Genomic DNA, 13977 nt, shown 5'->3' on the forward strand with positions numbered 1-13977 from the left:
CATAGAACAGTACAGGTCCTTTGGCCCACAATGGGACCGACCTTTTAATCTACTCTAAGATCAATCTAATTCTTCCCTCTCACATAGCTCTCCATTTTTGTCATCCATGTTCCTTGCTAAGAGTCTCTTAAATCTCTGTAATGTACCTGCCTCAACTAGCACCCCTGACAGTGTGTTCCACACACCCACCACTGTGTAAAAAAAAATCTACCCCGACGTTCTCCCTAATCTTTCTTCCAATCACCTTAAAATTATCCGACTCCTGTATTCGCCATTTCCACCCTGTAAAAAAGGCTCTAGCTGTCCACTCTATCTATACCTATTATCTTTCAACCTCTATCATCTCTCAAAAGTTCTGGCCTGTTTTCCACCAATCAACTCATTGTGCAATTTAGAATAATGCAAAACTCAGAGTGCAAGTTATTAAAAACATTTTATTAAAACTATCAGATTGCATTGAGAAACTATGGGGACAGGCATGTTTATATTATTAATCTCTCTGTACATACATTTTACATTATGTAAAGCCTTTAAAACACCCAAAAGTAATCAGAATCAGTGAATTGGGTTCTTGTTCATTGTATCTGTCTCAGAAGTAGATTTAAGCATCAACTAGGAGTCAAAACAAAAAAAAAGCTTCTAAAGTATAAAATGCAGATATACCCTTTATGATAACTGTTAACTTTTGCCCACAATTATTTACACAACAGTAAAATGTCATTTTGTTCCATAAAAGGAACCCAACTATGTACATTGTGCATTTCCCCCTAATTATATTATAGAGAAAATCATTGTTACTTAACAACATATACATTCATGTTTCAGGACGCGTTTCAAATAAGACAACCTGAAAACTTTTTGGACAACCATGAAAATAAAATACGGATAGATTTTTAATCCCATAGAATGTTCAACTCAGCAACTAAGTGGGTGAGAATGAATCACATCAGTGTTAGAAGTAAATCAGGATATTTTATACCCAGAGTAACTCATGTCAGCGTAGCGCCTTGGGCTTGAAAGAAAAAGGAGCCTCAGTATTGTTTACCCATCACTGGGCATGGGTGAACAATGTCCTTCCTGGTGTCTGTCTATCGGACAGAAGTCGCAGTGAGGAAATGGACTCATTGGAAGGGAATATTTCAAATCCAAAACCTTTCACTGAAACCAATTGCCATACGTGATAACTTCCTCACTTCACACCAGCTTTATCATTTTTCATTTGAGCATCTCAGACAATTATTTATCTGTCTAGATGACAGTATGACAAGTGATTCTTCAGAAATCATTTTACATTACTGCCCTAATTAACACTGAAGGTCTAGATCTAAAATTGAAAGCAAACTGGGACAAGTGAAACTTGCACAAGCATTGGTAATCAGATAGTAAACTAATTTGGTGTTTTCATTTCAGGATTGATGTAGGAAATTAATCTTTGATTGAGAGAGCAGTTAATTACATCCAGCTTAATACCTTAAGGCAACTCTTCATTTAGCAGTGATAAGGGGGCTGCAACTGATTTGTCCGTGAAAATACCCTAAAGAAAGAATTTTCAGGCCATGAGAAGAGGGGATTGGGGGTGGGGTGTAGGACTGAAATCTTATTCTTAGATAGAACTGGTGTAAACTCTACAGGATTAGAAAGTTCAATTTTGTGTTACAACCATTGTGATTCTAACTCCAATTTAATCATCTACTCCAACACTGTCCATTCTCAATTGATTAGTGTTAAATCGGTTAATGTTAAAATACTTACCAAACGACCTTTAAAGTTCAAATTACTGCAGTTTAAGAGGAGAGTGAGACTTGCCACATTTGGATATTTATAGAACAAGTATCTGCATCTGCAATTGTGTTTTGTCTCTATGGAAGCCTTCCACAGTGAGTGATCTTCATGCCAATCGATGCTACAGCTTTTACTGTGACTTATAGTATATTGTTAGCCATACTTCTAGCAATCAGTGAATAGATAGTGCATAGAAAACCATATTCGCCTATTGAGTGTACATGATTTCAGCTTGGCCTACAAGGCTGAGAAATTTGTATCAAACTCATGCAGGACAGCGAAAATGGAATTAAATTTCACGTACAATAGTAAACCAATCAATCAGCAGTGGCTTGGTAACTGAGAAAAAAGGAGTTATGTCAGCTACTAAGTATGCATTACAAGAATACACTGCCTAATCTCTTGTCCGAACCACCTCTGGAGCACCGGTTAGATCTGCTGCCCCAGAACATGCATCGAGTGGTTGGGACACTGACCTTCACTTTTGGGACCTGGAGTAACCTCAGTCCATGCAGTTAACTTAGTGTCTCTGCCAAAGGCTGGGCAATGGGAAGGGTCATTTGTAAAGGTCTATTTGAGTGTTTGAGATTGGGGTTGAGGCACAGGAGCGGGAACTTTACTCTGTGCTACTGTACAGGATATCTGAGATGGGAAGACTTCCATTCCCTAATGCTAACATGCCTCAGCAAATGAACTGCTGGTGAAGCTCACTGGGCCAGGCAGCATCTGTGGAAGGAATGGATGGTCAACATTTCAGGCTTGATCTGAAACACTGATGGTCCATTTCCTTCCAACGATTCTGCCTGACCTACGGAGTTCCACCAGCAGTCTGTGTCCTCTAGACTCCAGCATCTGCAGTCACTTGTGAATCCACAAACAACCCTCATCCTGACAAGATAAGAGAACTACAACAAAAAAAAGCAACAAGTTGATTTTGTGGATTACACAAGACTAAAGAGAAAGTCAATCTGAACTTCCCTTTGCTATAATACACTACAATCTTCCTTTAATACATCATTAATTTGTGTAACTTTTACAGCCAGTATTATGTTAGTAACAAATCCAATGTTTTTTTTAATGTACAACTGTATAGTTTATAGAAAATATATAAATACACACACCAGTCAATAAAAAAAAACTGTTCAGACTTTGAGAAATGAGAAGCCTGTTTAAGGAACCCCAGCCTTTCAGTGATGAAGCAGTCTTTGGTCGGCAGGTCAGACGTTAAAGAACTCACTGTACATCAGGTGGCCCTTCACCTGAACTTATAAATAGGTGACTTTCCATTCACAGCAAACCCTGGGCTTTGAGGAGCTGAATAGGTAAATGGCGTAATGTCAAGTTCTTCACCAAACACCTTTAACTTTTACACACAGTTCTGTGGTGGCTACGGATTATAGTTGGTGATCCTCAAAATCCTCTTCAGCCAGCTGTTTCACTTTAAGGATCTTCCATTGCTCAGTTATTACACAGTTTTAGTTATCCCCATTTTCTCTCCACTGTGTGATAAGGATTCTAATTAGAAGCTGACAACAGCAGGTTTACCTGGAAGAAAAGGGTGAAAAGTTGGAGCCAATCTGAAAAGACACAAATTAAAAATTGTCCACAAGTCTCTGGCATATTGTCAATTCAAACTAATTTGGAGGAGAGGGGGATAATGATTCCAGTAGCCCATACATCTTGAACTGCAAGTGAACATCACTGCTCTACGTTTCCTATCTCTGCAGTGAAGTGACCCGCCACCTGTAAAGAGTCAATGCCCTGGGGAGGTGAGGGTACAGACTGAGAGAAGCTTAAGTGTCCTTGCTCTCAAAATATGCCACACTCTAGTTGAAGAGCTAGGCTATCTACTTTAACTGGGAATAAACACAGGGAACATGTACCTTTAAATGAAGTCACACCACCCAAAGCCTTGTCCTCTTGACAGTTGTGTGCAATTTGGTACGCTCCTCCTTCAGCTTTCTTAGATAACCAATATGGCCCATGCAATGCAAATAATTTTCCCAATCCATTACTCACAATATGAAGCATTTTGATCATGGAAATACGTTATATTGCAGGAGTATCTGTACTTCAAAACAAAGCTCTCAGAAACAAATGTGATATAAAGCCCTCAACTAGGTGGCAAACTTTGGCTCAACCTTGCTACAGGGGACAGGGAGATGAATGCACTTTCCACAAGGGTTTAGATTGTTTAAAGGGTAGCTCTTATAGCTAATTTTGTGACAAAATATTTCATCGCAGGTTCTCAGATTTTGCCCACTCCACAGAAAACATTGGTATTTCAGGAGGTTCTGAGAGATTGAAGTTCTTGGAGCTGCATCTGATGCAATTGCTGCTGGAGAATTAAATGGCCAGAACTTTACACACCAAGAAAGTACCCTGAACTTCTTGTGGTAATAATATTACGAAATAGATTAACCATGAGCAATGGTGCAGCGGGTTAGCAAGCACTTAAAAGGTCTAACCTGGCTCAGGCTCAGAATACGAACAATAATAACCCAGGCTCTTTTAACTAATACATCACACTGAATTATGTGTGAATCAAGCCTTTGATCCATACATCTTTTAGTAGAGAGGGAGGGCAGCAAACCATGCTGAAGCTGTCTTTAGGAGGAGGCTAACTGAAGCTGTGTTTCCAAGGATGGAATAGATCTCGGCCAGGAAATACAATTCAAACTTGTGTTTCAGTGCTATATCTTACCTGGTCCATGGAAGGACAAGCTATGATCTGCAAATCTTCACCACTGAAATCCTCCTGTAATAGCCCTTCCAGTTTCTGGAATGTCTGTTGGATGTTGCTCTAAAGGGAAATCAGTAGTATTAGGAAAAGTGATCACAGTGTGTTCACACCATACCTTGAGTAAAGAAGCAGAACGTGAAGAAATGCAGTCGACAGAGTTGTAATGTCTGTGTGGATATGTGCACTGCAATTTTGACTTTCTCCTCCACACTGGCTACAGATATGGCACAAAATCCTAATTGCAGTTTTCATTGTTCCTCCGTCTTTTATGAAATGTAGGTGTCAGTGTCTAGGTAGTCATTTGAGATGTGGGTATCAGTGTCTAGGTAGTCATTTGAGATGTGGGTTTCAATGGGTAGGTAGTCACTTGAGATGTGAGTGTCAGTGGGTAGGTAGTCATTTGAGATGTGGGTGTCAGTGTCTAGGTAGTCATTTGAGATGTGGGTGTCAATGGGTAGGTAGTCATTTGAGATGTAGGTAGATGTTTTCCTGTCCAGTCTTCATTGCCCTCAAGGCATTCTGAAGGACAGGAGTTCTAAGATTTAGGCCCAGAAATGAAGGAACAGTGACCTACTTTAAAGCTGTTGAATGTGTGACCTGGAATGTTCAGGGCAGGGTGCACTTGTGGCCAGAGGCTTTGCATAGGTGAAGATGTCAGAGGAGCTTGTAGATGATGTTTATTGAGGGGGACTGCCAGGCAATGGCCAATGGACGAACACCGCCTCCCAACCCCAATCGAGGTTCAGCTGACTGACCAGAGTTAACTAAAGGCTGTTATTTTGTTTGTCTCTATGCCTATTGATAAATGATCAGTAGAGTTAACGGGCTATAGCTGCAGACATGGCAAAAGCTAGATATTCGGCTGTCAAAGATGTACTCAGCACAATTGTACAAGGACAGACTTTTCAGAGTAGGTCATAACTTACCCGCACAGGCTTAAATAGAATGAACTCCGTATCCTTATTGGACAAATACAAGGACAGACTTTTCAGAGTCGTAGGAAGCTTGACTTTAATTGTTTTGTATGTGGAGGCCACCAAATCATTTATTTTTGCTGAAAATTCATGGAAAAGAAACAGGATTTTAATATTTCAATGTGAAAACCAAGTATCTCCATCTACACACAAAATGAGCATGAGTTTGATGAGGCAGAAACTCTCTTTGGACTGGTTTTCACATACTTTCTCAGTTCAGAGATCCAATACATCCATCCACATTTCACTAAACAACATTCTGGTCCCCATTTGGGATTGTTCAGTCCACCTAGGCTCTTTAGAATCCACACCATAGGAGTCTGGGTTCAGACCTCTCTCTTGAAATGTAAGAACAAGGTCAAGGAAGACCCAGTGGTAAGGAAACACAATATTGTTGCCTGTGCTGACTTTCAGCTATTCACCTGCTTAGATGAAATGATTCTGTTGTCACACTGAGCACTCTGTCCTCAGTCAGAGTTTGACCATTCATTTGTTTGAAACATCTGGATGAGTGAAATTTAAGAGTCAGGTTACCTCCATAACAGCACCTATGCTCAGAGTCATGAAATCAGGTCCTACAGTTTTCTGAGTGCACGGAGATCAGCTGCCCACTCACATTAAGCACTATCCTTTTACCCTCATCAACTCCCGACAGACTCTATCACCTGGCTACACATGAAGAGCAACTTACACTGATCAATTAATCTACTTACTCACATGGCTTTGGGGTGTATGAGGAAATTAGAGCTTCCGAAGTAAACTAACATGGTCCCAGGGAGAACACACGAACTCCACACAGACAGTACCCAAGATCAAGACTGAACCGGGTCTCCATGCTGTGAGGCAACAGTTCTACCAGCTGTGTCACTGTCCTTCCGGGAATGCCCCGAAGACTTAATAAATTAAAATTGTCTATAGGATTAGTGGATTCACCTAACATAGAGTTGGAATCACTTCAGAATCCTGACACCAGTAGACATTTGAATGTTCTCTTGTGATTGAGACTACATACCTCACTGAATATCATTTCCTAATGGGAAATAAAGATCATCTTGGAAATAGTTCGGAAAATGATGGTTGGGTTGTGTTGTTCTCCGATGTTGGCAATTTACTTGCAAACGTTTCATCACCGGTGAGCTGTTGATCTCTCCTCGCATGGTGACAAAAACTTCTGCAAATAAATCGCCAACATCGGAGAATAACTCAACCCAAAGATCATCTAATTAAAATATTGCAATATACTTGACTTAAAATACCAACAATTAAAAATCTGTAATAAAGAGGAAACAGCTGTATGTAGAGATGGAGCAGAAGGGAATGAGACGTACCTGGCTGTGCCCAGGGCTGCTGTGCGAGGCTGTATTTTGGCCCGCCCTGATGACCCATGGTTTTTAATGCTGACACCTACACAGAGAAATTCAGTGTCAGCACAGAAGGGGATTGGCACGAAGAAAGTCAGTCATGTTGGAATCATTACCTCTACTTTGTTCAAAAAATACAACTGTTGTTGAAATGTAACCATGTACAAGATAAACCTGTTGCAAGATTAGGTAAGGAAGTGGAATTGTAGAACGTGCTTGGCTTTTCGACCCAATGAGTTCATGGTGGCTCTTTGCAGAATAGTTAGTATTTTAAATTAAAATGAACTCTAATTGAAAATATTTTAAACCAATTCTTTAAGTTATTTGAATGGCTTTTAAATCTCTCCTTTGTTACTGTGGCCCTCAGGGAAGGAAGTTCATGAACCAAACTGAGTGCTGTACAAATCCAGACCCATCAATATGGTTGACTCTTAATTGCCTTCTTGGTTTAGAAGCACAAAGGGACAGTCAATTAGCACTGACCATGCCAGTTCTGTTCTTACCCCATGAAGGATCAAATAAAAAGACATTGCTAATGACCTCGATAGCAGCTATCTGGCCTTGGGGCCCTGAGGAATTCTTGCCAGAAGCCTGTCTATTTCTCAGGCAAGTTTACATCGAGGTAAAACTGTTACTTGGGTAACACCACATGGATTCACAGGATCAGCTTGTTCAGCCTCCTCCCCTGGGCGAGGGAAGTCTGGAAGGTGGACAGCAGAGGTGGGCTGAGCCCCGAACAATCCCGTCCAACAACATGCATCCAAAAACCCACTGGATTCCCGACGACCATCCTTCTGTCTGAGAAACAGCTTTGTTCGCATCCTCTCTGCTCCCTGTCCTTGGATCAATCTCCTGTCCATACCGCCATGAATCCTTTTGTAATCTGAGTCTCAATTTTGCAACCAGCTTCAATATAAGTTTTATTTAAAAAAAGCTTCTAATGATACAAATAACTCCCTCAATCAATAAGTTCCTTTAAATAAGGTTTATCTTTAAACAATCTGCACTGACTCTTCTTTTTGAATTCTGATCTCCAAGTATTGTTTCTTTACTACCCTTTCTAATAGATTAGATCGAGGTTAAGCTGACCAACTGGGTATTGCCAGCCTGTACTTAAATTCCTGGTGTCACACTTGTCATTCCCGCTCCTCTGGCAGCTCCCAGTACCCTTGGGTAGATTGGAAGATTTCAACATGTTAACCTGCTCTTCTCTGAGTAACCCTGGATGCAATCCATCCACAACATGACAAATTTTAACATAGCCAGCTTCACGTTTTCTCTGCAACCCTGCTTTGCAATGAGATTTTGGCTGTATCCTCTCTTTTGCTGAAGACCAATAGAGCATTTAGTATTCCAGTATTTCTGATGTCATTCCATGGCCTCCCCTGAGGGAATGCCCTCAAGTTATTTCTTTGAGACCACTGATTGTTCTGTACAGTTTTACTTAATAATGTTTGCTAACACTTTACACATCCCTTCTCATCCCACTGAGGCTAGCTCAGCTCCAAACATGAAATTCTATTTTAGATTGGTCCCTCTAAATTATTAATCTAAACCTTACGGTCCAAGGTTCAGAACCTTTGCTGCGCTGAAAGCACATTGAAATTCCTTTTCCTCTTGGTCCTCAAGCAAAGCTGGGGGAAATGAAGGCCCTGATATTACCAGCTTGCACACCTTGCACATCCTTACTTCCCCTGCACATTTATCCTATGCTCGTTATTCTACCCACAGAGTATGTGCAATAGGGTGTTTCCTGATGGCATTCAGCTCTGTGCTACTTCCTGTCAGTTCACATGTCCATTTCTCTGTGTACCTTACCCCTTTTTAAACAAGGCCAGAAGACATGGGAGCAGAATTAGGCCATTTGGCCCATCAAGTCAGCTCCGCCATCCAATCATGGCTGATTTGTTTTCCCTCTCAACCCCATTCTCCTGCTTTCTCCCTGTAGCCTATGGCACTCTCACTAATCAAGAATGAATCAACCTCCACTTTAAATATACCCAATGACTTGGCCTCCACAGCCATCTGTGATAATGAATTCCACAAATTCATCACACTCTGCCTAGAGAAATTTCTCCTGATCTCTGTTCAAAAGGGATGCCCTTCTATTCTGAGGCTGTGCGCTCTGGTCCTAGACTGCCCCATTATTGGAAACATCCCCTCTATGCCTGCTCTATCTAGGCCTTTCAATATTCAGTACGATTTAATGAGATTCTACCCTCATCCATCTCAACTCTAGCGAGTACAAGCCCAGAGCCATCAAACACTTCTCATAAGATAATCCTTTCCTTCCCAGGATCATTCTGGTAAATCTCCTCTAGACCCTCTCCAAATTCAGCACATCCTTGCTTAGATATGGGGCCTACAACTTCACAATACACTAAATGTTATCTGAGCCTTTCTAATGCCTTATAAAGTCTCAGCATTACATCCTTACTTTTATATTCTAGTTGTACCATATCAGAGCGATTGTGAAAATGTGACAGGTGCACATGAGGCTATTTGATAGCGTGGTCAATTGATTAGGTCTCCTACAGGCGAAGGACACTATCTTTTGGGCACGGCCTTCAAGTGCTCATATTCTCATTTGGCAGGCCCAATTTCTGAATTTTCTCCACGTTAAGAAAATTGTCTACGCCTTTACTCCTTCTACCAAAGTGTGTGGCCATCCACATCCCTACACTGTATTCCATCAGCCACTTCTAATCTGTCCACGTCCTGCAAACTCCCTGCTTTCTCACTACCTACTCATCCACCCATCTTTGTATCATCTGTAAAATTTGGCCACAAAGCTATCCAGATCATTAACAAATCACTGGCAGCCAATCAGAAAAGCCCCCCTTTATTTCCATTCTTTGCCTCCTGCCAGTCAGCCAATCTTCTATTAATGTTAGTATTTTTCCTGTAATAACGTGGGCTCTTATCTTTTTTAGCAGCACCAACAATGCAACTGCAGGTGACCAGACCTTTGTCAATTTAGTGTGTGCAGTAATCAGATTACGCAGCCAGAATGCGAGATACTTGAGCTAACAGCAAGGCTAAACGGCAGTGCAGCATGAGACTCAAGTCTAAAGGTAACAACGGTGTGCAGTTGCTTTCAGCAGGAGGTGACCTGACTGCATTAGAAATGAACCCTTAGTGACAGGGCAGATGCTCATCTTACAGCTAAGTATGACAGAGTAACACATACCAAGTATGACAGCTAGGTTATAAGCAGTCTAATTTAGAACAAACAGGAGAGGGCTACAAGGAGAAAGTTTCTGATAATCTAGTACAGGAAATGGGATAAGTAGTCTGATGATTTCAGAACCATGGTGGGTTGAAGGGAGATGGTGCTGCGGCAGCTGAGGTACGTAGAAATGGATGCTGTTCGTCAATCGTGCTAGAGCAGCAGCAGGTAGATGAGAAGCATCTAACATATAACATCTAACATATTCCACAATGAAGCAGGATGATTTAGGTCTCTGTATAATACAGGCTTAACAACCAATGCAAAGGGATGCTAATCAATCTATTTCTCACTCCTTTTGGTTTGGCAAAGGATGCATCAAATCTTGGCTCAAGTTGTTCCAAAAACCAAGACCTCTGACCAAATACAACAAGGTAAAATGGCAGGGAAGTTCTCCATGAAATTCACAGATTTGTACAGCATAAAAACAGGCCCTCTAGCCCACCATGTTTAACCCAACCTTCACATCTATCTTAACTAACCTCAGCTGCCTCTGTTATTTCCATATCCCTCTACATCCCGTTCACTCAAATAACTGTCCAGATGCCTCTCAGATATTGCTACTGTGTTGCTACTGTTTCTGCCTCCATCACCTCCTTTGACAATTCATTCCAGATACTAACAAAACATATGCAAAATTTACCCCTCAGATCCCCTTACCCTCACTCCTCCATCATCTTAAACCTATGCCCTCTAGGTTCAGACACCTTCCCAGCTACAGACAACAGAGACCAGCTGTCTATCTGCTTAACAATTCCTCTCATACATTTACGCACCTTCGCCATGTCACTGCTCAGCCTATCCAATCTCTCCACATCATTCTAGCTACATTGCCAAAGAAACACAAGTGGGCTTGGAGCAAGCTACAAATTATTTCAATGCCCAATGTCCTCTGTACCTTTCCCAGTATCCCGGCTGGATAGGCTACCTCTGCTATAATGGTATAGCTGCTGTTCTTCATGTTTGTGAACTACGTGGCGACTTGCCCTGCCAATATGATGAACTGAATACTGAGGCTTTCGGCCTACTGAGGGGACTTGGATCTGAGGACTCCGTTTGGTTCGGAATGCTGTTGTTGTTGCTTCTATTATTTTCATAATTCATTTTGTTTTCTCCCCCTCTTTCTCTGTAGGCACTGGGGGTTGGTCTTATTTTCATTTTAACTGGGTTCTTTCAACCTGAGGTCAGTCTAATAGATTAAAATACGACTTTGCAGTTGCCTTACTTTGGTCATAAATTCTTCCAGGTGTCCTACAAAGATCTTGGTTTGGTGCTGAATGAACTTCTCACAGGCTGACTTCAAATTACGGTCCACTTCCTTTTTTGAGTCTATGTAATGTTCCTTGATCTCTGGAGAGCCCTGAAGAGAGAGAGAGGGGGGATTATTTATCCCTGAAGGCAGTGGAAAATAATGTATCTGGTGTTCATTCAAGTACCTGCACTCTATCCTGCAAACTGTCCAAGATGCTCAGAACAAGTTTTAAACTGCTTGGATTATTCACAACTCTCACAATCAATGATAAGGAACCTAACAGGGAGCTTTCCTTGGTGACTAGCCGGCCGGTGCAGTGGCATCAGCACCGGACTTCAAGGTGAATGGCCCCGGGTTCGAATCTGGCCGGCTTTCCATCCATGCTGGATTGAGAGTCAAGCTAGCAACTCGGCCTCATAAAAAACAGGCATATGCTACAGAAATGGAAAAAATACCGCCTGATACGCCACATGGCGCGAAAAGGAACAATTCCTTGGTGATTCGCTGACTCGAGTACATTTCGCAACACAGATTTCAGGCTACCCCCTCGCCAATGGCTGCCATAAACACATGGCACGCCATGAACCTCACCTCAAGCAGGAATTCGAGGATGGAATTGTTGCTGCTCAATCTGAATAGTCTGGGAACAGATCTGGGATTCAGCATTTTAAATGCTGCCTCTGTTAAAGAAAAAAAATATTCAAATATTAAACAGAGACATAATGTTCATTTAAGCAACCCAGTGGCAAATAGAACAGGTTAAATACACTGAATCCAGCCTGAAAAGGGCTGCATGTTTTCCAAAGGGCAAGAGGTAAGCAGTTTCACTCTCTAGGTTGAACTTGTTCACAAAGATCTTCAACGTAATCTGATTATTCCAAACTCTTATCAATAGAGCATATTGTTAACAAAGAGCCTGCCTGTTCTTACTGATTAATTATAACAGAGCTAAAATGATAGATGGTCTTCCCATGAATTCCTCAGGAGAAACTCTTGATACAAGACCTGTTTAATCATGACCATGGATGAACAGAAAGGGTTAAATATCAGTACAGTTGCAGTATAGGTGGGGCCAAAATACAGCCAAAACTGGGTAATTATAAGCTCAGGGTAGCCGGGGAATAAGAAAAACCACCACATATATGTGACCGTGGAAGAAACAGAATGCCAGTCTGCCAACGTCTATTACAGAATAGTGACGACTCAAAGTCTTTTTCAGCAGGATGGAATAAAAGACAGAACGCAGGGAGAGGTGGGAGAGAGGAGTGGGGTGGAATGCAAGATAATGGATTGCTGCATTTATATTAAAAAGGCCACATCATTCAAGCAATTAACTTCCTCTAATAGGAGATGGTCTTTTTTCATAGAAACTCTTACTCATCCTTTACAAGGGCTGGCCTACCTCCCAGCTCTAATAAAAGTCAGTGTTTTACAACCTAAGCAACATTCTCATGATTGTTGGCAAGGAACCAGTTGTGCATTTTCTGCTGCATCTGGAATCCACAGACGCTGAGCTGCAGAAGAGAGGGTTGGAGTTTTCAGGATTATGAAGGGCAAAGTAGTTGTCAAATGCCACAGGACAAGATAAAGCTTTGAGATAAAATAAATCTTGACATTTAGGTGAAAATCAATCAATTAGTGATTAGCTAACCTCCCAAACCAAATGCACAGAGGCACATAAAGTAGGTACATCAGTGAAGGCTATTCAACCCAACTTATGTTCACATTTCACTGTTAATCATACTGTGTGGGTCACTCAACGTAGCCTCTGTCATATTCCTTATTGAAGACTGTTCATTAAAAATTAAAGGAAGCTGTTTATAACTAGTATTTTAATAGGAAATGATCATATGGCCTATTGTCCATGCCCAGCCCTCACCACCCCAAACTTACACACATACTTCCCTGCTATCCTTTCTCCCTCTTATGTCTGTCAACCCCTCACCAAATTTCCTGTCATCTACTTACACCATGGTCATTTATAACAACTAATTAACCTCCCAAGCAAAGCACAGCCATGGTTACAGGGATAACATGCAAATTCCAGATAGCTAGATTCCAATATTAGGATTTAACCTGAGTTCTTGGAGTTTTATAGAGCTGCAACATTATCTTGTAGCTTTTGAAGTCAATCTCATGACTAATGAAGCCCAACACACTATACACCATCTTAGCAACTCTTATCAATTTGCATGGCAACTTTGAAGGGTGTATAGACTCAAACCCCAAGATCACTCTGTTATTCCCCACTAAGACAACCTGCCATTAACCCTGTATTCTGCCTTCATATTTGACCTTCCAAATAGTATCACCTCACACTTTTCCGAATGAACTCCATCTACAACTTCTCAGCTCAGCCCGTATTCTGTCAATGTTTCACTGTAACCTATGACAACCTTCTACACCATCCACAACACCTCCAACCTTCACGTCATCTGCAAACTTACTAACCCACCTTTCCACTTCCTCATCCAAGTGATTTTTAAAAATCACAAACGGAAGCGATCCCAGAACAGATCCCTGCAGGTGTTCACCGACCGTCAGGCAGAATGCTCTTCATCTACTATTATCCTCTGCCTTCTGTAGGCAAGACAGTTCTGAATCCATGCAGCCAAGTTTCCCTGGATCCCGTGTCT

At 41.4% G+C, this 13977-nt stretch overlaps 1 protein-coding gene across 1 annotated transcript in view; it reads right to left on the minus strand.

The window, feature by feature from the left end:
- Window positions 1-425: 425 nt before the first annotated feature.
- The window catches only part of cog3 (component of oligomeric golgi complex 3), an 84078-nt gene continuing 70526 nt past the window's right edge, over window positions 426-13977 (minus strand). The window contains exons 18-23 of the mRNA XM_063051156.1: window positions 11933-12021; window positions 11315-11449; window positions 6828-6903; window positions 5452-5579; window positions 4487-4585; window positions 426-3327 (exon numbers count right to left, since the gene is read on the minus strand). Coding sequence (XP_062907226.1) covers window positions 3298-3327; window positions 4487-4585; window positions 5452-5579; window positions 6828-6903; window positions 11315-11449; window positions 11933-12021 — 557 coding nt within the window. The 3' untranslated portion in view covers window positions 426-3297. The remainder of the gene's footprint in view (window positions 3328-4486; window positions 4586-5451; window positions 5580-6827; window positions 6904-11314; window positions 11450-11932; window positions 12022-13977) is intronic.

The sequence above is a fragment of the Mobula hypostoma genome, chromosome 6 (genome assembly GCF_963921235.1).
Source record: "Mobula hypostoma chromosome 6, sMobHyp1.1, whole genome shotgun sequence".
NCBI lineage: Eukaryota > Metazoa > Chordata > Chondrichthyes > Myliobatiformes > Myliobatidae > Mobula > Mobula hypostoma.